Here is a 27070-nt window from a genome sequence, read left to right on the forward strand (position 1 = left end):
GTTACTCCCTTCCTCTTGATCACTGAAGATATTTAAAGGCAAAATTGGCATAATTATTACAATGAGGATTGAGCCACCAAGAGAGATTTTCCTCCATTTGCCCTTTACTCTCCATCAATGCCTCAAATATGTTGAGAAGCCCTCAAAGAAAAGAAGATACAGAGACTTGCATGCATCCGATTTCTTTGCTAGAAACACATTATAGCGACACTAATGGTGTGTTTATTAAAATGAAATCAAAATGAACAAGAATGAGAATGAGATGAAATAAGAATCAAAATAATTTGTTTACTTAAATTATAAGAATTGCATTAGGAATGAATTAGATTGTTACAAATTACTAAAAAGTTCTTAATAATAACAACAATAATTTTAATTAAAACAACAACAACAACAACAATAATAATAAAAATAAATTTTAATAATGATAATATTAATAAAAATATTAATATTAATATTAATGAATTAGATTGTTACAAATTACTAAAAAGTCCTTAATAATAACGACAATAATTTTAATTAAAACAATAATAATAAAATTTAATAATGATAATATTAATAAAAATAATAATAACAATAGTTAATAATACTTAAATTAATAAACTTAATATATTTTAATAATATTAATGACAATAATAAAAAATAATTAAATTAATAAATTTTAACAACATTAATATTAATAAAATACTAAAATAAATAATTTTGAATGAAATAATATTAAAATAATGATACTAACACCATCATCATCATCATTATTATTAGTGTAATAATAATAATATATTACTATTTAAGGGGGTATTTTGAAAATATTAAAATGTAAATGAGGACAAAATTAGAAGCTTAGGAAATGAGAGACTCATTCAGTTATTTCCAACCCTCCCATAGGAATCAATCTCCCACTCCCCACTCTCAAATTGTGATGGATCCCATAATTTCGATTCTGATTTCCGCCTCCATTTTGCAAATCAAATGCTGTCAATAATTCTAATTCTCTAATATAAAAAGTAAACATACTATAAGTTCCAACTACCCCGAACGAAACCTAAGTCAATTGCACATCTTTGGAAACCGAATTCAAATTACTAAAACTTCACAACTGTGGCAATTCAGTCCGGCAGACAGTTTAAATTTCATTAATCTGAGTAACAGTGCAATGTGAATTATAACAAAAAAGCCCCCTCGACCTCAGAGATCACTTAAAATGCTCTGGATATAACTTACAAAAGCAGTATAGTTACATGCCAAATAAATTCCCTAAAACCAGCTCAGATTTTTTCAAAGCAGAAAATACATCTGGAGATCAAGCCCATAGGGATGTTTACATAGAAAACCCATTGATTCTCAACATTACAAAAGCCTGATAATAGTGGGTTCTACTTGCAGTTGCAACTACTTATACTGCTTTAGCTGTTTCACGAACTATAGAAAGCTTAGCTAGGAGACCACATAGCTGTAGATATGAGCCAACTCCATCACAGATTCTCATATGGGCAAACCCAGCTTCCTGCAAGCTCACATGAAAGAACAATTAAGAATGTGGCAAAAAAGGATGCTTTAGAGAATGGTAGATTATTCTAATTGTGTTGTAAGATATTTGTACCTTCATAAATTCCAATTTCAGGTGCTCAGCCATTTCGTAATTCTTAATGATTCGGAAAAGGGTTGTGATAATATCGGTAGGGGAGTAACCCAAATCATAGAGCTGCTTTAGACCAGAACAAGCATCATCAAATTTCCCCTCAAGCACATTGCGGACCATATTCTTCACATGCAATGGATGAGGCTGGTCACAGACCTACAAAACGAATTTACCATATTATTAAGTTCCTTTGATAACATATTTATTATAAAATCATGGGGTTTTCAAAATTCTAACCTTGAAAACATTTTCTTGGTTAACAAACCGAAAACCACTGTATGTAGCTTGCAAGTTGTTCAATGCCTGCCTCATATCACCGTCAGCGGTGAAAATAATTGCTTCAAGACCTTCAGGTACATAAGGAACCTTCAATTTACAAAGACCGGTCCATTGTTATCAAATATCAACACTTAAATGTTCCATGGACTAAGGTAAAATTTCTAATTTCTAACAAAGTTACTTCTTTGAAATATAAATTGAACAAGAAGAAACCCTGCAATGCACATTCTCCCATTTGAACATCATCCAGTCTCAGTTAATAACATGTCACATGAGGAGCTCAAAATTTACAGAAGTTTCAATGCTTTGTCCATTGTCAAGAAATGTGGTCTCCAGCCCAAAGGTTTTTTGGCCTTTTTACCCATTACTAGTAGTAACAAAACATGTCTTTCTAAGTTGAAAAGGCAAACAGATGCAGTTTCTTGATTAAAATGAATACTGAATTTGTCACAGACACTAATAGCTGCAAGGGATTTATGTTCCTAATCCCAACAATCGAGTTAAAAGCATAACACTATGTCAACAAGAATGAACCTATATCACTATATCAGAATACTAGCTGTTCTGAGCTTTTAAAAAGATTAACACTTGCGCTAATATATGTGGATTAGGAAATGTCATCACAAATGGAAGAAATCAGTACCTTTTCTTCTTGAACCACCACCATGAGGCGGCTAAGTATCTCTTCGTCAGATAATCTCGAAAATCGAACAATGGCACATCTACTCTGAATAGGCTCGATAATTTTAGAAGATATATTGCAGGCAAGAGCAAACCGAGTGGAGTTTGAATAAATTTCCATTGTACGCCTCAGTGCTTGTTGTGCACCAGCTGTCATGCTAAATTCAGTCGAATATGCAGCCAAAATAGGGACAGAATATTAAATGAATAAGCTGTAAACAAAAATAATGTTAAAAAATAAAAATTCTCAAAATCCAATCATGTTCCTGAGGCAAAAACAGTAGAATTTAACTTTTGCTGATATTTAATTTTCAACTTTGTACCAAAAGGTTTAAAATATACTAATTAATGAAATCTTGCCTGTGTGCTAGAGCGAACAAAATCTTTAAAATAAAAGTTAGGCCATCAACATCGAAAGCCATAGCTATCAGCGCTTACCTATCAGCCTCATCAAGAACTACTACTTTGTGTTTTCCTGGAGGCAGCGTTACTTTTTTCTGGGCAAACATCTTAATTTTGTTTCTGACAACATCTATACCCCTGTACAAGAAAATGAGAGCAATTACAAACATGAGGAATGCAGTAAGTAATACAGAAACATCTTAATTCCGTAAAGATAATTCTCCAATATTTACCAACCTGTCATCCGATGCATTAAGCTCCATTACAGCCTCCCTATAATTTGGTCCCAGCAGCTCATGTGCAAGAGCCAAAATACTTGTTGTTTTACCGGTTCCAGGTGGACCCTGAAAAAGTTTTGAGGCAAATTAAGCAGATAAACTAAAAAAAAAATGTTTTCTGTATTTGGAAATCAAGAAAAACTATAGACTCAACAAAACTGAAAAATTCTTACCAGACTATTAACCTCAGTTAAGCTCAAGTACAATACAACTTGTTAATAAATATAGTACCATGAAAATCAAAAGCATCAGTTACTTCTTTCCTTGCATTTCAACCACTGTAAATAAATGAAACTAGAAACTGTCTTCCAATGATACAAAACTCAATTTCCAAAATCTCACATTACCACATACAGCATAAATAGTTAAATACTATTCGTATTACACTTCAATTCTTGATAAAGTACTCAATTTTATCCGCTCTAAACTCATATTAGGGTTTGATATATTAATTTTAAAAAATCACAGAAATACAATTTCACCAAAAACCCATTCCAAATAGAATCAATATTAAATAAAAAAAGAAAGAAAGAAAACTCATGGCTCAAGAAACAAAGTGATTTAACAAGGCAAGAAGGAAAGGTAACAAAGAAAAGTAAAAGGAAACGTACAGCCAGGATTAGATTTGGCATGTTTCCGTCGCGAGCGATGATACCCAGCCTAGCGACGGCATCTAAGTTGCCGACGATGTCGCATACCTTGGTCGGCCGGTACTTCTCAACCCACGGGATATCGTAGGCGCTGCTGCTCGATGAAGACGAAGCCATTGTTTTCTCCAATAAAAGTTTTGAAACCCTCGCACCCTCTTGCAAAATGGAGGGAAATTGGGACTGTTTCAATCCTCAAAGGCTACCCCCCTCTTTGCTCTCCTCAATTTTGTGTTTTTTTTTTTACTTCTCTTTCTCTTTGAGGGTCTGCAATATGAAGAAATAGCAAAGAGTCACATTCTTGCTTGTATATTTGTTTAAATACCCCTTCTCTACTTATTTGATTAAAATTCAGATTTACCAATGAGCCGATTTTGCTTATTTATACTTTGAGAACATTGTATTTATTACGCTGTATAAAAAAAAATAAAATTACGTAGTCTAGTGTTTGTTTGCTGAGTGATCATTTTATTATAAAATTAATGATATAAAATATTTATTTTAATTATAAATTAATATATATATAATAAAAAATAAAATTTATAAAATATTTAATTAATTCTCTTTAAAATTAATTATAATATAATATTATAAGATAAACTAAACACACTCCCACAGTAGCATTATCATGGCGTGCCATATCGATTTTTACATTTTACTAACCGTAATTAGCGTACAAACTTTACCTGAGAAAAAACAAAACAAATCAATAAACGAATTTTTCATCCTCATCGACTCATCGTTTTATCCCAAGCCTTCCACACACGAACCGAAAGAAATAATTTTAATTTAAAAAGAGAGAGAGAGAGAGAGAGCAGGACCCCAAGCCCTAATACAATCAAATCAATCAGTAAAAAATTTCAGCCTAATTCCATACCATACCAATTGCTCCCAATTTTAAATTTAAATTTACCAAAAATTCCAAAATTCCAAAATTCCTGAAATTGCTACCGCAATGTCTACATCGACAAACCAATCCACGGACGACATCGTCGACACGACGCCGTTTCTATCCTCTAACAGCTCCCACGACGACAGCACTCACAGTCAGAGCCGCCGATCCATCAGGAGACAGGGCCTCCGCGAGGCTGCCCGATTCCTTCGGCACGCCAGCAGCCGTCGCACGATGCGGGAGCCGTCGATGATGGTGCGGGAAACGGCGGCGGAGCAGTTAGAGGAGCGCCAGAGCGACTGGGCGTATTCGAAGCCCGTGGTGGTTCTCGACATTATCTGGAATCTGGCTTTCGTGGCGGTGGCCTTCTCGGTTATGGTATTGAGCCGAAATGAGCGGCCTAATATGCCGCTCGGGCTGTGGATTGTTGGGTACGCTATACAATGCGTTTTGCATATGGTTTGTGTGTGCGTTGAGTATAAACGGAGGAGGAGACGGAGAGTTTCGGCGTTTGGTGGGGCCGAGGAAGGGAATTTGAATTCGGGGACAACCAGAGGCGATTCGGGGGAGTATGTTTCTTTAGCAAATCAATTGGAGGAAGAGGGAACGAGGTATTTTAACTTTTCAAATTGTATGGGAGCACCTTTGATCAAGTTTATGGAATTTTGTTGGTTATCAGTTAATTAGTAGATTGGATTCAGGATCTTGTACTTATGTTGATCAAATGGATTGTACTTTTGGTTCTGTTTTGGTGTGTTTTCTTAATTTGATCTGAAGTTTTACTTTTCATTTTTACAGGAAAAACTTCTGGAGGTAAGTCACGAATGAAAATAGTTTGTTAGGGTGTTTTGCTTTGAGACTGTGCTGTGAAGTGATCAACTTATTGTCTTGGTTTTGAGAGGTTTTGATGTGGAAATATATGAGCATGACGCATATGCTCACTTCTTGTTTTCAGGTGTCCTGGGTACAATTTGAAATTATTGCTTAATTGGATTTGGCATCTGGCCTTTTTTTTCTCTGTCTCCTTAAGTAATGAGTGCTGTACAATATGAATTTCAAATTACTCTTTCCTTCGTTTTTAAGTTGTTTTTCATGAAGTGGAGATTATTAACTTCATTGTTTGGCAGAATTGAACTTGTACTTTAAATATCCTGTTTGCCTTGGTCATGAAACTATAAAGTGGCTCAACCTTCATGGAAGGTCATGACTGAGGGGAAAATTTAACCTGTTCCTTTAATAGGAAAGACTGTATGGATATGTCAGAGCATCAGTAACAATGCTCACTGATTTTGCTTTTATTCTCTCAGCAGTGTTGCAAAACATCTGGAGTCTGCAAACACAATGTTTTCATTCATCTGGTGGATCATTGGGTTCTACTGGGTATCTGCAGGTGGTCAAGCTTTGGCACGTGATTCTCCTCTGCTTTACTGGTTAGTCCTTATCTTTCTCCTTCTTAGTGCAGTTTCTAATGAGCGTTTCTTTATGGAATCCTAACTTCTGCAATGTGACTTGTTGCAGGCTTTGTATAATTTTCCTTGGGTTTGATGTATTCTTCGTCGTTTTTTGTGTCGCTCTTGCCTGTATAATTGGCATTGCTGTTTGCTGCTGCCTTCCATGTATTATTGCAATCTTATATGCTGTGGCAGACCAGGTAGCTTTCTTTTACTCCCATCATGTTATTCCTGTGGTATTTATACTGTTAACTTATAATATTAACAACTTTGTATCCCTCTATTTTTATGTGTGTGATTATGCATGTTCATTGGATTGTAGGCTCAAATATTTTCATCGGATTGTAGGCTCAAAAATACTGTCCGGACATTATAGTCTTCAATGACTCTCTCTTTCGCTCTTTCCATATGCATGTTCATTGGATTGTAGGCTCAAATATACTGTCCAAATATTATAATCTTCAATGTCTCTCTCTCTCTCACTCACTCACACTCTCTCTCCATATATAATTTGTGTTTATGCATGGAATTATGGCTCGAATGTGCAGCATACCGACCAGAATGCAGACCTGATGATTAATTGGGCACACGCCCACTAACTGGTCACTCTCACGAATGCCAATCCACTAGCTGAGCAGCTTGAATTAAATCAAATATTATAATAAATGCAAAATAGACTAGGACTCCTTGTAAATTTAGTTTTACCTGCCAAATCTTTTTTAGCTATTACTGTATGAGGTATATGTTTACTATTTAGGTTGTGCATGCTGGCATCCTCCCATTTTTTAGGCACGGGCTAATGGTTCATCTTTGAGGCTTTTCCTGTGAGTTTAGTCCACCTCACAATAGTGGAAATCCAAGCTTTCTTATAATTTCAAACTAACTTACTTCATAGGGCCTCTAATTTGTTTCTGATGTGCCTTTCTTGATTTTTCATGCTTAACTCTTTGTTTCATAGTTGATGTATGACGTGTTTTGACAAGAGCTAGATGAGGCAAATGATGTTGGATTGGGCATATAATATGTTGTGTTGAAGTTCTAATCGAGAGGAACAAGAGCCATAGCCAACTTGTTTGACGGGGCTTGTCAGTTTTTGGCCAAATATTAGTGCTTCAAAAGGCTGTTTGATGTCCCCCTCTTTTTTTTTTTAAAACAAAAAATTGGGAAACTTGTTGGAACTTTATCTTCTTTTTTTTTGGGGGGGGGGGGGTGGGGGTTTGGTTTAAGTGCTTTTTTTTTGGTTATTTTTATTTTAGCAAATAGAATTTGTGATGCAAGATAACTTGGGTTTACCTATACTGCTAAATTCACATTATTTACAGTTTAGGTATAAAAGAGAGTTAAAACCCTAGTATTGTCGATTTTTTATTACTATTAACAAAATATTCTTTTTGACGAGTTTTTTTCTTTTTTTTTTTAACCACTTTCTTTGTGCATCAATAGTGACTGGGAGCTTCCAAGCTTTTCAATTACTTTTGTTTCTTGATTGGTTTTTTACCATTCTACCTGTTCGTTTGATCTATTACCTCATGCCGATCATTGTTTGATATTTTGTACAGTCTTCACTTGGTTTGTATATTTTATTTTATGTAGTGTAATTGCCTTGTACATTTGTGTACATATAATTAATCTTTGTTTGTCTTTTTATTTTTCCTCGCCTTGATGCAACCTATTTGATCTGTTTAAAGCAGGAAGGAGCTTCCAAAGAAGATATTGAGCGGCTGTCAAAGTTCAAATTTCGAAGAATGGTGGATACTGAGAAACTCTCTGATGATGGACAAGGTTCTCAAGGAGGAATAATGACTGAATGTGGCACAGAAACACCGAATGAGCACGTGCTTTCAAATGAGGATGCAGTAAGTTTCAACCCTTTGGCCTTTCTCTTTCAATAGATTGGTGCCTTTATTCTTCTATATCTGCTTGTTATGATTAATTTCTTGAAGAAAGAAAAAATACATATATAATACTAGCTAGATACATGAATGTCACAGGCACAGATTTTATTTGTGTTTTTTTATTTGCAATAATTATAATTTTGTGGATTAACAAAAGCTCGTGCTGGGTCAATAACTTGTATTAAACTAATATTGTGCTGTGGTAACATGTAGGAGTGTTGCATCTGCCTCTCTGCTTATGATGATGGAGTTGAGCTAAGGGAGCTTCCTTGTGGTCATCATTTTCACTGTGCCTGTGTGGATAAGTGGTTATACATAAACGCTACCTGTCCTCTCTGCAAATACAACATTTTGAAGAGTAGTAGCAACCAAGATAGGGAGGAGGTGTAGAAGAATCTCAAATATTTGTGCCTGCCATTCATCCCATCATTGCTTGAGAAGTTTTTTACTGTTGTTTTTGCGGTAGTGGACCTAGTGGTTGTAGTTTCTGATGCTTGTGGTGGCAGTTGTGCTGTGTTTGCTTTTGCACTGGCTTTTCAGAAGAGTTGTTTGTGTATATTTACCTTGCACAGTGTCCGCAGCAGCACTCAGCCAAGGCATTGCTTTGACCTTTTATTTATGTTGTACGGATTTTAGGGTAAATGCTATAGACTTGTAATTTCCCTGTTGTAGAGGCTTCTGTGTGTCCCTATAGTTTCGCGGTGTAAAGTGTCTTTCCTTCATGACCCCTCATTAAACAAACTATTGTAAGCGTGATTACAAGCAAAGTATATAATGTTAATAAATCTTTCTTGCTCATTGAAAATCGATACAGTTGGTGGTGTAATAATTCAGGCTAGCAAAGTATATAATGTTAATAAATCTTTCTTGCTCATCGAAAATCGATGCAGTTGGTGGTGTAATAATGTAGGCTTCAATGATTTTCTATTCTTGGATGTTGTATGTTCAAGAAATTGCATTTCATTGTCTTATACTCTTTGTCAAGTCGTCTTGATTTGAGTAATGGATATTCTTCGTTGTTAACTAAGTCTTGATTTGACTAATGGATATTCTATATGGTTAATTAAGCAATGAAACGTAGCATATTTTTGTCTAATACAGCTGCTGAATAAAACAATACTAAGGTTTCTTAAAAGGGATCATTTGGTACCATTCGGTAGCCATGTTTAAAATACCTCAAATGTTTTTCTTCCAAATAATCATAAGCCTTTTGAATATATTCAACTTATATATATATATATCATGAAACTGAGGGTAAGTCCATTATTGCTATTTAGCAACGGCGAGGTGTTTTATTTATTTATTTTTTCGACAGAAACTACAACTTAAAAGATGCAATAATATAAAACTTGAAAAATAAAGAAATTTAAAATTTTAAAAATTATATAATAAAATATTTTATTTTTAAATCAATACTGTAGTGTAGTAAAACATTGTCGAAGTTGTCACTCGGGAGATGAAAAGGCAAAAAAGAAGCCATCATCATATTCATGGCGACGATGGGGACAAAATAAAAATCAAAAGAAAGAAAAGAGGAGGCAAAAGTGACGAAAAAGCATCTCTCAAAGCGTGAGAGCTATCAACTTGTCGCTTTGGGTCCGGCTTTTCGCGCTCCTCGAAACGGACAGTTTTAAATTTATTCTACCGTAGGAGCATGACGACTCGCTGTTTCCCGTTCATACGTTGAGTGCGTGGGGAAGCAGCTCACATAGACATAGACGATGGATCAGCAGCATGTTTCTCTGTTAGAACGGTACCGTAGAGATCGTCGGCAGCTTATAGAGTTTCTACTATCGTCAGGCTTGATCAAAGAGCTTCGTACTCCGTCTGGTCCCACTACTTCTCTCCCCAACGCTGATTTCGACTCTCTCAGCGCCGATTATATCATCCACTGCGTGAAATCAGGTAACGCTGTATGAAATTTTTTAAGCAAACGTCAGAAACAAACAGAAGTGGAGAAAATATGAAGTTAAAGATATTTGTGCTTTCTTTGGCTTGGCTGCCAATAAGATATAGGAAGAAATTAAAAACGACATTACTTACAACTTGGAGAGGGAAATGAAAGCCTTTTCTTTTCTTCTTATTCTTTTTTTCAATCTTTATTTTGTCAAGGTTTTCTAGAAGCCAAACAGAGTTCAGATTTTTTCTACTGTCTATCTACAATTTTCTTTTTCCGCTGAACAAATGTATTCTTGTTAGCAGGTGGAGTGGTTGATGTTTCTGAAGCGAGTAAGAAGTACTTAGACGAATCTACTTATCCGACAATGGTAAGTGAAATCTTTTGTCACATGCAAGGTCTTGAGTGTGCTATCTTCCATCTTGTTTTGTGTGTGAATAAGGCTGTAGTTTTGCATTTATTGTTTTTACGCAGCAGAAGATAGATAGGTTTACTTCTCGTTCGGCCATGGAAGATAGATGAACTAAACTGGAAGTTATGATATAAGATTTATTATTATTTTTTCCTCCATTTCAAATCAATTTCATAATGTAAAATTATTGTTATCAAGGTTTGAAGTGTACTGTTGGGTTCGGAATGTAAGTACTGATCAATAATATGGTTTCAAAATGCAATCCTGATAAAGTTTGGTAGAATCGAGTAAAAATAGAACTACTGAAATGAGTCATTTTGTGAATCATTGAAGAAAGTTTTCTTAAGATTTTGTTTATGTCTGGGTTGTTATGTTTTTTAATATATATATATATATTTGTGCTTATTTTTGTTTACATTAAATGCAGGTTCATTCTCAAATTGGGGATTCCTATTTTCTTTCTTCTGATCCAGATTTGTCTGGCTCTCCTCCTCGACGTGTGCCTCCTCCAATTTATGTGAAACAAACTGCAAACCATGCACCATGCTCATCTAGCTTTCGGGATCCTGCAAATGCTGAAAATTTATCAACATCCAGGAATGACTATGGCCTTAAATACAAAGCATCTCCAACCTCACCTATGAGGCCTGCAGGAGATTCTGGAATTCCTCCATTAGGATTACCTAGCCTAAAGACAGGTATTGATTGGTTTACGTACATTTCTTTAGGACGTTAAAAGTATGAAGCAATAAGGTGTGACAAGATTTGGGGAAAAGTTTATGCCTATGTTTTATTTTTTGTTAGCCCCTATATATTATATGGATGCCTAAATCTTTAGTTCATTTTTCATCTTTTAAGTAAACTGATACATAATTTCAGGATTTCTGAAGGATTGTCGGATGATGATTTACGGGAAACAGCTTACGAATTATTTCTTGCATCGCTGTTATTTTCTGGGTAATTTTTATCTTTCTCACATATTTATCTATCTGTGCATGAGTGCTTTTGTATTATATATTTGTGTGCATGCTTGAAGCCAGCCTGGGTTTGCTTGTTTTATACTTCTGATTGATGTGCATCTCTTGGATCAATTTCTCTTTCTTGCTTCTAATTTTGTTTACTTCCACTCTTCCCATTATCAGGATTGGAGATTATTCAGCTGAGGACAAAAAAAGAGAAAAGAGTCCTAAATTTTTGACTGGATTGAAGAGTAAAAAGGAAAAGATACACTTACAGACCCATTCTTCAGGAAACCATTCCAAGCTCATTGACATTGTCCGTGGCCAGATGCAGGCAAGCTATAGATCCTTTCATTTCTTAGTCTGAGCTGTTACTCTGATATGCTCCATGTTGAACTTTTGTTATTGAGCATCATTATTATTATTATAGCATCATAATTCCAATAAAATGCAATAAAACCTTTTCTAAGTACATCACTCTATGGGTTTTCAAGTCTGAAAGACATTTGGTATGGATATCATACAGGCCTCATTTATAATGAGTGTTTATTTAATGACAAACAAATTTCTCCACTTGAGGCGGAGAATTTGACATGATGATTTTATTTTATTTTTTATTTTTATTTATTTTTGGGTGTGAACCCTAGGCATCATCTACTGAAGAAGAATATATACCCTAGTTATTGATGGTTAAATTTGTAAATGACAGCGAGAACACTTGCCTTTGAAAAATAAAACAATAAGGGTGAAAGAATACTTTCGTAAGTATGATTTGTTACATGAGAGGATGGGAATCACCTAGCTGACTCGAGGGATTTGCTCTACTCTGTTGTTAGGTCGATAAAATTAGTATTTCTGTTGAGTTCTGAATATCACTTTTCAGCTAATTTTGATGTTGAGCTGGCTTTGGTCATTCTATAAGACAATAATAATCATTTTGTTTGAGAAGAGATGAAGGGTTTTTTTATTTCTTCCACACCACACCCTTCCTTTTTTTTGGGGGGGGGGGGGTGTGATTGTTTTATTTCTTCTTTAGAAATTTTCTTGTTTGGAAATTATTAGCATTTGTAATTTGCTATGTACAACACAATTGGTTGAGCTCTGCTTTACCTCATCTTGATATCAGTTGTACAAATTGCCCTCTTACTAGATTTCAGAAGCATTGGATGCATGCATTAGGAGAAATTTGATTCAATTGGCTGCAACCAAAACACGTGGACAAGTTGATCTTCCTCAAATTTCATTGGGGCTTCTGATTGGCATTTTCAAGTCTGATTTTCTTAATGAAAAGGCTTATATTCAATGGAAAAATAGACAGGTGAGCTTTCCTTTAGGTTTTGTCAATTTCAAATAGATTAGTTATTTGTTAAAGTACCAACCTTACAGATTGCTGTTGCAATTGTAGGCAAATATATTAGAAGAACTTCTGTCTTGTTCTACTAATTTCACAACAACAGAACATCTAAATGTTAGAAGTTGTCTTGAAAAGATAAGAGATACAACGGTAGGCCTCTTTGTGGTTATTTTATTTAATTGGCAACCTAATATTTTATTCTGATTTTTACTACTTGCATATCAATTTTGTAGGAATGGGACTTTAAAATGTCTGCCTCAGGACGTGTTGAGGTTCTATCATCAATTAGACAAGTGGCATTAAAGTTGTCATCTCTACCTGGACAATTTGGTATCCAAAGTGAAACGTACTATTGGACTGCTGCCTATCATTTGAACATTAGACTTTATGAGAAATTACTTTTTGGCATGTTCGATGTTCTTGATGAATGTCAGCTCATAGAGGTTGAAGCTTTCATATCTTGTTCTTGAATTTAGCAGTTGCTGTGATATTTTGCATGTAGTTTTATTTTGAATGATGCTCAAATTTTTTGCTTCGGACTTGTATTAGGAAGCCGATGCTATCATGTCACTTATCAAATTGACCTGGCCAACTTTAGGCATCACTCAGAAAATGCATTATGGAATATTTGCATGGGTCCTTTTCCAGCAGGTATATTTTATTTACCATAATTGTTAAATTCATATGACAGTTTGTATTATGTAACTATATTTGTCCAACTTTGAACATATGGAACTAATCACTTATCTTTATTCTATTCATGTAGTCAAGATAGTTTATATACAGTGTTAATTGAGTGGTGGTGTGTTCAGATAAGATCAGTGAAATGCCCACAAAATTTTAGGAAATGTTGAAATTGAATAATGCATTATGTTAAAGTTACTTTGATGGATGTATTACTTGCTTAGAACAGGTACGACTTAATGTGGTTTTTAGTCATTGGATTAAGAAAGTTGTGCTTGTTGAAGTTTGTTGGGACAGGGGAGGGGATGCTACTGGAATATGCAGTTCTTGAGTTGCAAAAAGTTTCACCAACAGAGGAAGATGACGGGAAGGAAGTGCAATATATTAATAATATTATTTGTTCAAGAAAATTAAATGACAGAAAAGACAATTTAAGCCTGTTGCAGGCTATTTTTGTCTCAATAAGTATTTGGTGCGACAGTAAACTGCAAGACTACCACCGACATTTTAGTCAGGTTAATTGCTGCCAATCAGTTGTTCTATTGTATTCTCTTTTATTTTTCCAATATAAGCAATATCCTTTTTTTTTTTAATTACATCAATATAAGCAATATCCTATTTGCTAAATTTTGCCAATCCATTTTTGTCATTTCATCACCACTGCTTAATTTCATTTTAATTCGATAAAGGCATAAAGTTTTAGATTAGTTATTGTATTTAATGTTTTAACTTAAAGTTTTTCCTGTTGTAGGAAATTCTTAATACCTTGTATTTTATTCCCCGTTTTCCCATTTGGGCTCTTTGATAGTTTGTATTTTTTTTGTGTGATCGTCTTATCCCCTTTGAACATATGATTTATTTTTGTTGGCTTGCACTAGAAAAGAAGAAACAAGAGACAAAGTGAGTGACTGAAATTGTCTTTCTAGTACATAGAAAAGTAGAGGATATATAGGACTAGAACAAAAATAAGAAAGGAATCACGACTCATAGTCAAACTATAGTTGCTAGGCTACAGCTCATGAAATCTAGTATTGCCTATGTTAGCTTCAACAATATTTATGCATCAATTCCTGGTGGTTTTCTTTTTGATAATGATTATATTCTTCCAGGAACCTTCTAACTTCAAAAGGGTGATGGCCTTGGCATCAACAGTTGGAGTATTCACTCCTGGTGATTGTGCTGAAATTAAGGTTAGGTCTGCTGCAGTATATTATCTCTATGAACATATTGTAATTTAAATGAGTTAATCTGGTCCATGGCTGATATGTCTTAAGTTCCTTTGCTGCATGTGGTTATAATGTGGAATCCTTGGCAAAAGTTTCAATATTATCTTGACCAAGATAGTTTGTTCATTCTAATTGCTGTTTCTAGAATAATAGAAATCTTACCTTGATTCAAGGATTGTTTTTCCTTTTCCCCCCGTTCTTGCTATTACTTGCTTCTTTTCAGCAGTCATGAATAAATCTCTTTGTGTGTTTGAAAAAAAAAATTTATTGATTTTGGGAAACAAAATTGTACGAATTGTTGGCGAATGAAAGTTGCGCTGAAATTTGATTCCAATGGTTCATGAGGGACATTATTTATTTTTGGTGTTCAAGTTGTTAGTTTCTTGTTTTGATGGTGCGCCTTATTTTACATACTAGTTTAGTATGTGGAGATGACAGTGCTTCCACTATTAATTGTCATCTTATTGTATAATGTTTTTGTGCATGCAGTTAACCAAATTGCATACGTCAAATGATAATGCTGCAAGAAAAGTTAAAGGTTATGTCGAGAAGTCCATTGAAACTGCATGTAGGCAGGTGAGCCACTTTTGTTTTTTGACCTTGTATATAATATTTGCTTGTTTCGTTGATAATTTTAGTGAATTAGATATCATTTATTGTTTAAGTAGAAATACTATTGATTTATGCAGTATTTGGACCCAATTTCACATTTTTTGTAGCCCTTTTCATACTTTATATGAGGTTAATTGGTTTATTCTTAGGTCGCAAGTACCATAGATCTTGAATCAAAAGTACAAAGGAGTCATCCATTGGCTCTGCTTGCAAATGAACTAAGATCGATTGCTGAGAGGGAGCTCACTGTGTTTTGGCCGGTAATTTGTCATTGGTGCTCTGAAGCATTGACGATCTCAGCCATAATGTTGCACCATTTTTATAGGGAAATACTGGTTCGTTTCTTAAACTCCTTAATTCGATTTATTTCAAGTCTATCCACTGTTGGTATATTTATTTACTCCTCTATCTTGTATTAATATCTGTAACTGTATGTTTTTTCTCAAATATATAGAAGCCATTCCTCCAGGGAGTGACATCTCTGTCTGAAGATGCTAGATTGGTGCTTTCAGCTGCCAATAAGTTGGATCAGTACCTGACTCAGATATATACTTCTGCTTGTGAAAAAAAAGGGTCCCACCACCATATGAATCAATTAGAACACTATCAGGTTACATCTATTTTGACTTTTTAATGTCATAAGGGACTAGTGTTACTTGTGTTGCATTTTGTGATGATGTACTATATAAGTCTATAGGACTTGCTTGGTTTTTATATCTTATTATTCATTTCATGTGACTCTTGGCTGTTTCCCATACTTTAATCCTTTGGTGATTAATTCCAATTGCTATTGCTTATTGTTAGTCAAATGGTATTTAATATTTGTTTTGCTGCGGTTTGCTTTGTATGCGTTGTCAATAAGATCATGATAAGTTGATGAGAACTGATCATTGTTTCATGGGAATTAGGCCAAAGCCCAGGATTTACTAACGTTGGACGCAAGTCATGGTGCATTTTGCATTGTTGATCTTTCTTAAAAAATGGCATTGATCATTGAAATGGGTGCTGCTTCTCAGAGCACATCTGTCATTCTTATGGATCTTATTTATTCTTGGTGCACTGTTGTGTCAAGCATTCTCCTGTCTGGAAAGCTAAGTGTCTAATCTGTATCTGATATCATCGGACATAATATTTGTCCTGTATTTTTTATGGCCCAAGTCCTTTGTCACATATAGCATGGTTACTGTATGTTGGTTGTCAAATGTTCCCACATGCACTTGTTTTTGGGTGTAAATTTTTATTTTTTTATTTCTTGGGGGAAATGATTGTGTTAAATGTTGACTATTGCATATGATGCTTCGTTTGTTTTAACAAAACTTGGTGGGTAAGAATGTTCCTTTTTGGGCAGATTGGAGAAGTTTGCAGACCAATCATTCTTGATTGGTTAATTGCTCAGCATGCTCATATTTTGGAGTGGACCGGACGTGCCTTTGATCTTGAGGTTGGTTTCATTCTACATTGGCTAGAAATACAGATTGCAAGCGCTACTTTTCCCATTTCTTTCTATTTAGGCTTCAACCATCTGTCTTCCTTAATGTTTTGTTGATATTAAATAAACTGGATTTTTCTTCGTTATTTGTGCAACTTCCTTGTCTAGAACTATCAACTAAACTAAAGATTACTCTAACTAGCAGTATTCTATTGTTTTATGGTTTCAACAGCATATACATGAGATAAACATATCGGAAGATATGTGTCACTTAAGCAAAAACTTGTCATTTGAATTCACATTGAAGTGGCTGAGAAAACATAATACCAGCTCTAAATAGAACAAGTTACAAGAGAAGGATTGAGAAAAATCCTTTTCATCTTTCACCAAATGTGCTATAATGGCTGAAGACTGAAAACTTTAGGAATGGGTTGGATATCATAATATTATCAGTATTATCTATTATTGAAATTTTGAATATTAAAGTTGAATGCTTATGGATGTGTAGGATTGGGAGCCTTTATCATTTCAGCAAAGACAGGGAGCATCAATAATTGAAGTTTTTAGGATAATAGAGGAGGTACGTATTCCTTAATTCTAATACAGTTACTTGGCAACAATTATTTTCAAAATATCTGCAAGATGACTTCCATCACTTCAGAACACAAGATGATTCAAATAGAGGCTTGCAAAGAAGTTGCTCGCTACAATTGTCTTTCCTTCTGCACTGGGAATTTCTCTCTTCAGGATCACAATCTCTGTGTTTTTTCTAATTATTGTAACTGTAAACAATATGATAATATAGGAATAGTATTTGCATCACAATTGTAGTTTATTGATGCACTTCTTGCTTCTACAATGTTACTAAAATTACTCATTGAATTTTCTAATTATTTACTGTAGCTGTATTCTTATCTCATTGTGTTTCTTTGTATTCAATTTGTCCTGCAGACTGTGGATCAATTCTTTGGCATGAATCTCCCTTTGGATATAATACATTTACAAGCGCTTCTATCAATTATTTTCCATAGCTTGGATGCCTATTTGCAGAGGTTGCTCAACCAGTTAGGTATTGTACTCATTATCTACTAGCATATTTATGGCTAGAAACATTGCTAATTGTGATTTCAGTTTAAAGTTTTGCTTGAAACAAAATTAGTGTACGGTTGAATAGAACTCAGAAGAGGTTTTGCTGCCATTGGACTTGGTCTCTTGGGATTGGTAGCTGATGAAAGGCTCATATGGTTTCCAGAAATTGTTTCCGGTAGCTACCCCAAGCCTTCCCGTAACAAACTGAATATCATTTACGATGACTATTCGAGAGTTGTGTGCCGTTTAAAAGCTGAATGTCCATATTTTCACATGATTAAGTATGGAGTTCATGCAGCTGTAACTTGCCAAATATAACATTCTTTTGGCTGGTAGAAGAATCATGGGAGAGAAGTTTCCAGGTTTATATGATCATGAAATGCATTGGAATAGACTCTGCTGATTTTCTGCTTACCATTGAAGTATTGAGCTTGGGTGGCATGTATGAGGTTAGTTATGTAGCACCAACTTTACTAGAGGGGAGCACATGAGCACTGACTCCAAACAAAGAGAAGTCAAGAATTGACAGATTGTAAGATCAGGACAAACTGAGAATGATGGATTGTAATATTAGTTTACCAAATTTAAGAGATTAAACAAGCAATAGAATAATGGCAACACAGAAAAGGCTTTCTTAGCATTCTTTACCTAGGAATTTGCTCTCTTATCAGATATGGATATAGTATGGAAAGCAGATTTTCACGCAATATTCCTCACCGTAGGTGAAATCTGGGTGTCTCTGTCATTTTAATAATTGTTTGTTTGTTTTCATCTTAATTTTGCTTTGCAGTGCAGTTGATTAAGAGACTTAATGGTAAGTCTTTCAATATTATAATTTGTCTAATTGATGATAATGCATCCTATGATTGCCGTTGAGCAAAATCATCTCTATCCATTAGCACCTCCTTTAACTCGGTATTAGGGGACAGTTCAATAACTTTTATAATTTGTCTAATTGATCATAATGCATTCTATGATTGCAGTTGAGCAAAAGCATCTCTATCCATCAGCACCTCCTTTGACTCGGTATGAGGAGACAGTTCTTCCAATGCTTAAGAAAAAGCTGCTTGAGTTTACAGTTTTAGACAAAAGTGTGAGTGAGAAGTTGAATGAATTGACTATTCCAAAACTCTGTATCAGGTCGAACACTCTTCAAGTAAGTATGTCTGTCTAGTTATTGATGTTATTCAATCATATAATTGTTGTTGATTATATAGGGAATGCGTATGAGTACGATATGAGTAACGCCAATAAGGACTTGACTGGAAAAGAGTAAAAAGAATGTTCAGACATGGGCTCAAATTTTCTCTTCCTACAGATGGTTTCATATGATTGGATGTGGTTGTTAGTTAAAGTTTAGTTGATGATATTGCCAGACCAACTATTGTTGGTTCGTGGCAGTGAGCCTAATAACCCACAGATCAAATGATAAACTCTACAAGCTAAAAGTGATTCTAAAGGATCAAAAATCCACTCTTTGGAGGCAACAATTCTTGCTCTCCAATAAGCTCATCTGAATTCTTTTATATTTTTGACCAATTTTTTATTTTTATTTGTATTTTTTTGATTTAGTCCCCTTTCAAACAAAAATATTCAAATCCTTGACATACGATTAGTGATTACCTTATCCATGCTTTGGGGTGTGATTTAGTCTCTTGTTGAAGTATATTATCAATTGAATTGCAGAATTCTGACATGGGCAGGCTAGTCTAAGTAAGGGTAGAGGTCAAACTTGGTGTAAGGTTTTAAACCCTGGAACTGTGCTGAGTTCAACTTTTCTGCTCAAATATCAGGATTACATGACTGTAGCAGGCTAGGTTAAGGTAGAGGCCAACTTAGGCTCAATGAGAGGTTTAAACCCTTGACGTTTGTACCTAAGCCAACTCTACAGGAGATTAAATGCTAGGCTACTTAGTCCAGCCCTTATGGCCCCTTTCTCTATTTTGCTTTTGCTTTTCACTTCTTTTTTTAATTTTTGTTTTTCTCCTGACTTGGTTTAGGCTTGGGTTGGCTAGTTAAGATAATTTTTGGTTCAGTTGTGTAAGGTTACTCTGAATTGACTGAATAATAATCCTATAACTGTTGGTTAATTAAACTGCAATTTTTCATCTAGCATAGTCCATGTAGTCCAGAAAGCTTTTCTAACATAAATGTTATACCCTAATGTAATTTGATACTCCAAGCAAGTACATATCTTTATGAATGTCATGAACAGGTTTTACTATGGAACGTTATTTAAAAATTATTGGTTGAGCCTTTCTTCTTCCAGTCGTAGATGTCACAACCTCGCCCAGCTAAAGTGAATGTGAGTTGGTAAAGAAACCTTATCCCATTTCCATCCAAGATTCAAAATCCAGGGCCACAAATGCCGATAGTTCAGTGCTAAACAGCCAAAGTTGTTGCCATATCTGCAGAGATATCTTTGTGCTTGTTCATTTGTTCCTGGAACCATAATCCATTCATTGTACAGCAAGTTTGTATTTCTGAATTTTTTTTTTTTGTTTTTAAGAAAAACCTTGAAATTGGTGGTTGCAAGATATGAAAAATTTATGGTTTCTCTCATCTAACCTTTTGATCTCAAATTTACAAAATTGATTTTAAATTCCATGGCTGGAATTTTTTTTTAACTCCATGACTAGAATTTTTTTTTTTTTTTGGGGTAACTTTTTTTTCACTCTGCAGTACATTCAGAAACAAGTTAGTGTTCTAGAAGAAGGCATTAGAAAATCTTGGGCACTTGTCGGACCAGCTGTTGATCAAGCATGGGGTAAGACTCTTTGATGTAATTCTTGAAAAGAAACCTCCATTTCAAATTTCCTAATGGCTTTTTCTAGTTAAGTTGCTAGAAATTTGTCTAGATAATGTTGTTGGATTGAGGGAGTTGACACAAACTATGGTTTGGAGGATGAGCTTTCCTTTACGGGATGAGCTAAAATGGTGCAATGGTATATGATATTTGAATCTCCTGAGGACAGAGGAGAAGGATTGGCTAAAACTGGTACTATGATGTCCCAGTGGAAATCTCCTTCACTTTTCCTCTGCTTGTTATACACTCTGAAGTATCATTGGGTAGTTTATGCATGGTAATTTCTGTTAGCAATATCTTAATCAGACCATAAGTGCTAGATGTACCAACCAATAATCGGACTGGTCAGGATTGGTTTGTGCAATTGCTTGTGCATGGTTGCAGTGGTCCCCCATCACAACTCTGTATATGTATGTATTAGATCAGCATGTGAAGGAGACTCAAGATTTTTAAATATAGGATTAATAAGAGTGTTGTGAGAAGTGCTAGAAAAACAAAAAGCTTTTCTTTTGAGTGGAATAAAGAGCTATAAACTTTGAATTTGTACTGGTTTGGAGACGATAATCACCTTGCTTATTTTTGAATTAATATTTATGCTACTGCTTCTGTAGATTTTGAGGAAGGTTAGTTGAAACTATTGACGTGCATTGTGTTTTTCCTTTGCTTTATCCTCTCTTATGAGATCAATAACCTTTTTTCCACCTACTTTGCTTGATGGAATCTATTAACCACCAAAGTACCTGATTCTGTTATAGTCTTGGTAGTCATTTTATTTTTCAATCAGCTGAAGGGGAGACTGAAGAATCTTTGGAGAGGAATTTTCTGACAAGCAGTGAAGCAGTGGATGAACTGTTCATCACCACCTTAAACATCATTAGGGATACTGCAACTGGTGCTATCAGAAAAATATGCGATTTCATAGGTGAGCAAATAAACTTTGTCTGCATTCACAATCTCTACCTATGAATTATTCTTTGTCACCACCATTAGGCTTGCCTTAACAACACCATGTTTAGTTTATAGTTTTGTGATAACATTAGTATTCAAGGTTCTTCGTGTCCGTAATCATCTTGCTACTAGTCTTCCACATGTAGTTTCATGGCTTCTTATTAATTTTTTATGCTCTCTTCATGGGGTGGAAAAGCAGCTGGTATAGGTCACCCACTTGTCAAGTATCATGAATACAAATCAACATTGTTATTTTTCAAGAAAATAAACTTTTAGATATCAATGTTCACTTTTTTACTATTTTATCTTTTCAGGACTGGATCAGTTACCCAATTAAGAACGTAATAGTCTTGTAGCATCATATTATGTTTCTCTAAGTTTACACCATTCCTTCAACTTTGCATTTAGCACAGACAGTAATAACCTGAATTTCATTCAATTATAATTCCTAGGAGCAAGAGTTGTGTTTTGGGATCTGAGGGACTCATTTCTCTGTTGTTTATATCGTGGTAGCGTGGAAAGTGCTCGTTTGGAGAGTTTTCTTACGCATATTGATACTGTAAGTACTTAAAAAGACACTTTTCTTTTTTTGAAAGGAACTTAAAAAGACAATTCAGTTTGCTTTTCTCTGTCAGGATATATTCTCTAATTTCGAGGAAGTGATTGCAGGTCCTTGACCATATCTGTAGTTTGATTGATGACTCTTTAAGGGATTTTGTGGTTCTGAGTATTTGTAGAGCATCATTGGTGGGTTCTCTTTCCCATTATGTAATCTGCTGAAACCCTTTCTTCAGTGGCTTACATTGTATATACTTCCATTATGCAGGAAGGCTATGTTTGGGTATTGTTGGATGGTGGTCCTTCTCGTGCTTTTTCTAATTCAGACATCACCATGATGGAAGATGACCTTAATACATTGAAGGTATATTGAAAGACAAACATAAAAGGAACTACGGAATCTCAGCATGGTGTTTTCTTATGAGTATCAAACTTCCCCCTTCTGAAGGGTAGATGTTGTACTTATTTCTTTTTGTATCATATACTTGCTTGCATGAACATCATTTATTGGTTTTCCATGCATGAAGTCTCATACATTATTTAAGTTAATTTTGATTTTGGCAAATTACTGTATTTATAAGGTGGCAATGATTAGATGCCATTCCTAAACTTGTAAGTGGAGTTTTTCATCATATTGTTTGAAACAGTGATAAAGCATGGAAACATCTTTCTTGAAATTTATGTACTTCGCTTTTTGTTGTCATTAGATCATACAGTGTTTTTCTCACTGATAGCTCTATGCTGCCTGCTTTTTAGGAATTCTTTATAGCTGGTGGAGAAGGTCTACCCCGTTCATTAGTCGAGCGAGAAGCAAAATATGCTGAAGAAATACTTGGCTTGTTTACTCTGCAGGTTTGGTAACTGATAATGAAACATTGTATTGCTGTAAATGAAGGGCTAAAACAGTAGTTTGATGATATCTCTTTTGGCAGAGTGAAACTCTAATTAGGATGCTGATGAGTGCAAGTGAAAATATTTCACTGGACTTAGATCCACAAAACCACGGTCCCATGCATGTGGAAGATGCCAACACTTTGGTTCGAGTCTTATGCCACAAGAAAGATAGACAGTCCTCCAAGTTTTTGAAACAACAATATCATCTTCCCATATCTTCAGGTGACATTTTGATCCAATATTACTACTTTAGCTAAAATATGAAATACAAAATTTTCGGGTTTTTTTTTTTTGGGCATAGTGAGAATGTACTGTGGCCAATGGTATGATTCCTGAGAATAACTAATGCATTCTCATATTTACTTGTCAAAGTTATTTTACCAGGGCTAGGTTTGCTAATAGATTTATCAGAAGAAAATAATTAAATGAAAGAAATCTTGTAAGCAATCTGTTTCTTTCCTCACCTGCGTTTGGGCAGATAATTTTTATAGCGGTAGGTTTGCTATTAGATTTATCAGAAGAAAAGAATTAAATGAAAGAAATCTTGTAAGCAATCTGTTCCTTTCCTCACCTGCGTTTGGGCAGATAATTTTTATAGCGGTAGGTATGCTATTAGATTTATCAGAAGAAAAGAATTAAATGAAAGAAATCTTGTAAGCAATCTGTTCCTTTCCTCACCTGCATTTGGGCAGATAATTTTTATCAGTCTTTCAACCATGGTGACATGGGACAAAAAAATAGTTGAACTGCTTTTTTGCTAGGATGGCTATTTGGCCAAGATAGTCAATCCTGGCCATGTTTGTTTCCTCTCTGGGTGGGAGTTGACCATATAAACTGTAAGCCATTTTAGTTGTGGATCAGGTTTTTGATTCATGTTTCTTATAAGTGGTCCATCAGGATATTATTTTGATCTCTTTTTCCGCTTCTTTGTGCAGAGTATGATGACACTCCATCAAGCAATTCAACTTTGAGATCTCCCCTTGCATTTGATCTTCTTAAGAGAAGCAACTCAATTCATTGGACCAAGAGTGGGCAGAGTGGTTTAAAAATAATGAAGAAGAGACTTCAAAGGGTAACATCGGAACTAAAAAGTGCAGCCTGGTAAATGGTACATCAAGATGGTGTTTTGTGAAGACAATTCTTTTTTTTCTTCCCCTGTATCCCTCATGATCTAATGGTCTTTGGGACTCGGCTTTCAGATTTTTTTTTTTTCTCTAGTTCGCATTAAGGTCATAACTAACGCCACAGCAAGTGGATCAACAGCTGTACCTTGAATTTGTACAGATTCATGTTTACACGAATGAATAGAAATTTGTAGCTCCAACAGTGAATCATTATGTTCTAGCCACGAAAATTTCATGTTGTTCCCCTTAAATCCGCTGAGACTCCGTAGTCAGCAGCAACGATACTGTGTACTTATCCTGAATGTGATTAATTACATTACATTTGTTATGTTAACAAGAGGAGCATGTTACATTTGACACGCTGGGGGGAAGTGCTTTGCGGTCAATTTCGTTCAGTGATGATTCGCCAAGCTTAAGATAACATCAACTTTGATGAGGTGTGCTGGTTGTCAATTTGTTGCGTACACAAGCAAACAAAAACTATCTTAATCAACTTTGTGACACAAATCTGCACCACGAGCCATTCCGAGGACAATCGAGCATTATCCGAATGGCTTGTCTTCAACTATGGGTAAACTAATTGCGTTTCTATAAATGGACATATATACTCCTTTTTGTTAGCTGTTTTGGGAAATTTATAAAAATAGCTTTAAATTTTTATAATTTTTAAATTTAACCCACCTATTTTTTTTCTATCATAACTAGCCAAATACCCTATTTTTGGACTAAATTATCCTCACCATTTTCATCAAATTTACAAAGGTATGCCACTTGAGAGATTCCAACACAACTAAATGCTCTCAACCCTCAACAACTTAACAAACCTTCATCACTCTCAATAAATCAACAAATTCTATCAAACAAGCATTGCATAATTGAAGACATAATCATCAATTGAAGAGCTTGTTAAAGTACTTAATTTATGCTCTTACACAATATAAACCTTTAATCTATTGATTTTATCAACTAAGTTCGAGATTAAAGTGAGTTTTATTGCAAATGTTGTTATTTTTCATTCATAAAATAATGTGATTTGTTAAAGTACTTAGTTTGAGTTGAGAAATGAAGATAAATCATTGAAAACATTAAAAAATTGAGCAAAAAATGAAGTCCAGAACAAGTGAGATAGGCAGTAGGACATTTGCATGTCGTATATAAACCCACTGGTTTTACGTGAGATAGGCACCAGTCCCACTGTTTATCTCACTAAATTAATATGTCTCACTAAATTTTAGATATTTTTCAAAAGTCGCAACTTGGGCTACATGTGTCAGTTTTAGGCGCATAATATACCGTTTCAAAACTTACGATGAGACAAATCAAATCCAAAATCGTATACTCTATCTCATCCATAGTAGGTTTATATGCAACATGCACCTGTCCCATTGCCCGTCACACATATTTTGGTGAGACAGGCATGTTGAACAAGTGGGACATGTGCATGTCGCACACAAACGCAGTGGGTTTATGTGAGGCAGACACATGTCTCACTGTCTGTCTCACTTGTTTTAAGCTTTGTTTTTTGCTCGATTTTTTAGTGTTTTCAATGATTTATTTTTATTTCTCAACTCAAACTAAGTACTTTAACAAATCACATTATTTTATGAATGAAAAATAACAATATTTACAATAAAATCCACTTTAATTTCGAACTTAGTTGATAAAATCAATAGATTAAAGGTTTATATTGTGTAAGAGAATAAACTAACTTTAAGAAACTCTCCAATTAATAATTATATCTTCAATTATGCAATGCTTGTTTGATAGAATTTGTTGTATATTGAAAGTGATGAAGGTTTGTTAAGTTGTTGAGGTCGAGAGCATTTAGTTGTGTTGGAATTTCTCAAGAGGCATACCTTTGTAAATTTGATGAAAGTAGTGAGGGTAATTTAGTCCAAAAAAGGGTGTTTGGTTAGTTATGATTAAAAAAAATTAGGTGGGTTAAATTTAAAAATTATAAAAATTTTAAGGTTATTTTTATAAATTTCCTAGTGTTTTGGGTTTTTCATTTATTTATAATGTTTTTCGCAGAAAGAGCGAGGGATAAAACGATGTTGACTGTGACTGCCAAACTAAAAAGGGTCTCTCTATTATCCATTCCTGAATAACTGGGGATTGGTTGTACATTATATTGCAAACTTTAGAAGTGGAAGTACTCTTTGGTAATTTATCCACAACCGTTTGTCTGTTAAATACATTTAAAAATTTCCCCTCAAAATACCATGAGCACACTCGATAGCAAGAAGTAAATCATCTGTTAGTTAGATTTAGGCCATATGTTGGGCTTACTTCTCTTTCATTTCTCAATCTCGACTCCTCTTCACAATTAACACCTAACCGATTTTGGCAGATTAACGGTATGCCAATAACATGACACGCGTCCAAAGAAGTATCCGGGACTACAGGTTCTAATTTTATGGCCAAGTTAACAACTCCATGGCCCCTTGAACCGTCTCTAGCCCGTAGCCTGTAACTGAGATTCCTGACAGACCCGCCCGGAGGGAACCCAATGTCGTTGACTGGAATCTGACACCAACCCAGTAGAGTCTGACCCGATATGAGCGTTTTGGTGTATAATTGTAAATAGATGCAAGCGTATCTATTAGCAAAGAACGCATTACAATCTGTGGGAACATAAAACTTGTCACCCCACGTAGGGTTTACACCTCCATGATCATCAACTCTTGTTCTGTACACATGGCAGTGTTTATCACCGCTGGTGGTGGCCGGTGGGTATGTGGTGATGGTGACGAAGGGCCTGATACGACTTGAAAAGAGAGTGAAAGAAGTGTTCTTGAGGCCTTGAGCTGATAATATTGTGATCTCCATGGAGCTTGGGAATATTTCAAAAATTATAAAGGAGATATTTGTGTAGATATAGCCTGTCCAGTGGATTATAAAAGAAATGTTTTTG

The 27070-nt window shown here is 34.9% G+C and overlaps 3 protein-coding genes across 19 annotated transcripts; 2 read left to right on the plus strand and 1 right to left on the minus strand.

The window, feature by feature from the left end:
• Window positions 1-1097: 1097 nt before the first annotated feature.
• Window positions 1098-4197, minus strand: LOC18047527 (replication factor C subunit 2). The gene is made up of 7 exons (XM_006440496.2): window positions 3891-4197; window positions 3239-3345; window positions 3038-3139; window positions 2562-2757; window positions 1877-2005; window positions 1601-1795; window positions 1098-1504 (listed from the first exon to the last, which is right to left on the minus strand). Exons 1-7 carry the CDS (start codon window positions 4044-4046, stop codon window positions 1394-1396), a joined length of 996 nt encoding a protein of 331 aa, XP_006440559.1. The 5' UTR covers window positions 4047-4197; the 3' UTR covers window positions 1098-1393.
• Window positions 4198-4619: 422 nt separating this feature from the next.
• LOC18047528 (E3 ubiquitin-protein ligase At1g12760) lies at window positions 4620-9039 on the plus strand. 7 transcript variants are annotated; one of them, XM_024188444.1, is made up of 6 exons: window positions 4620-5429; window positions 5617-5631; window positions 6126-6248; window positions 6337-6469; window positions 7958-8125; window positions 8378-9039. In XM_024188444.1, the coding sequence occupies exons 1-6, from the start codon at window positions 4882-4884 to the stop codon at window positions 8552-8554; spliced, it is 1164 nt and encodes a 387-aa protein (XP_024044212.1). In that variant the 5' UTR covers window positions 4620-4881; the 3' UTR covers window positions 8555-9039. The 7 variants fall into 7 exon arrangements, with proteins under 7 accessions (XP_024044212.1, XP_024044213.1, XP_024044214.1 ...); XM_024188445.1 differs by having other exon boundaries at window positions 6129-6248; XM_006440499.2 differs by having other exon boundaries at window positions 4623-5429; window positions 7961-8125.
• A 566-nt stretch (window positions 9040-9605) lies between these two features.
• On the plus strand, window positions 9606-24407 carry LOC18047529. 11 transcript variants are annotated; one of them, XM_024189161.1, is made up of 27 exons: window positions 9606-10069; window positions 10367-10431; window positions 10901-11171; window positions 11364-11430; window positions 11616-11766; window positions 12583-12750; window positions 12838-12936; window positions 13020-13229; window positions 13336-13437; window positions 13755-13985; window positions 14580-14660; window positions 15186-15272; window positions 15458-15643; window positions 15763-15918; window positions 16657-16749; window positions 17246-17317; window positions 17689-17806; window positions 18617-18640; window positions 18810-18982; window positions 20509-20593; window positions 21417-21554; window positions 22033-22139; window positions 22250-22327; window positions 22407-22502; window positions 22895-22990; window positions 23071-23254; window positions 23968-24407. In XM_024189161.1, the coding sequence occupies exons 1-27, from the start codon at window positions 9886-9888 to the stop codon at window positions 24135-24137; spliced, it is 3492 nt and encodes a 1163-aa protein (XP_024044929.1). In that variant the 5' UTR covers window positions 9606-9885; the 3' UTR covers window positions 24138-24407. The 11 variants fall into 11 exon arrangements, 7 of the variants coding, with proteins under 7 accessions (XP_024044929.1, XP_024044930.1, XP_024044931.1 ...); XM_024189162.1 differs by lacking the exon at window positions 18617-18640; XM_024189163.1 differs by lacking the exon at window positions 13755-13985.
• Window positions 24408-27070: the final 2663 nt, after the last annotated feature.

Source organism: Citrus clementina, unplaced genomic scaffold, assembly GCF_000493195.1.
Source record: "Citrus clementina cultivar Clemenules unplaced genomic scaffold, Citrus_clementina_v1.0 scaffold_3, whole genome shotgun sequence".
NCBI lineage: Eukaryota > Viridiplantae > Streptophyta > Magnoliopsida > Sapindales > Rutaceae > Citrus > Citrus x clementina.

Bases quoted from the DNA above. Each gene is read 5' to 3' on its own strand.
- LOC18047527 (XM_006440496.2), bottom strand. From the start codon at position 4,046: ATGGCTTCGTCTTCATCGAGCAGCAGCGCCTACGATATCCCGTGGGTT. The intron at 2,006-2,561 runs GTACTGATTTCT...TGTAAATTGAAG, and splicing joins TGGTGGTTCAAGAAGAAAAG to GTTCCTTATGTACCTGAAGG. The intron at 1,796-1,876 runs GTTAGAATTTTG...TTCGTTTTGTAG, and splicing joins ACCAAGAAAATGTTTTCAAG to GTCTGTGACCAGCCTCATCC.
- LOC18047528 (XM_024188444.1), top strand. From the start codon at position 4,882: ATGTCTACATCGACAAACCAATCCACGGACGACATCGTCGACACGACG. The intron at 6,470-7,957 runs GTAGCTTTCTTT...ATCTGTTTAAAG, and splicing joins TATATGCTGTGGCAGACCAG to CAGGAAGGAGCTTCCAAAGA. The intron at 8,126-8,377 runs GTAAGTTTCAAC...GGTAACATGTAG, and splicing joins TGCTTTCAAATGAGGATGCA to GAGTGTTGCATCTGCCTCTC.
- LOC18047529 (XM_024189161.1), top strand. From the start codon at position 9,886: ATGGATCAGCAGCATGTTTCTCTGTTAGAACGGTACCGTAGAGATCGT. The intron at 18,641-18,809 runs GTAAGTCTTTCA...CTATGATTGCAG, and splicing joins GTTGATTAAGAGACTTAATG to TTGAGCAAAAGCATCTCTAT. The intron at 20,594-21,416 runs GTAAGACTCTTT...TTTTTCAATCAG, and splicing joins AGCTGTTGATCAAGCATGGG to CTGAAGGGGAGACTGAAGAA.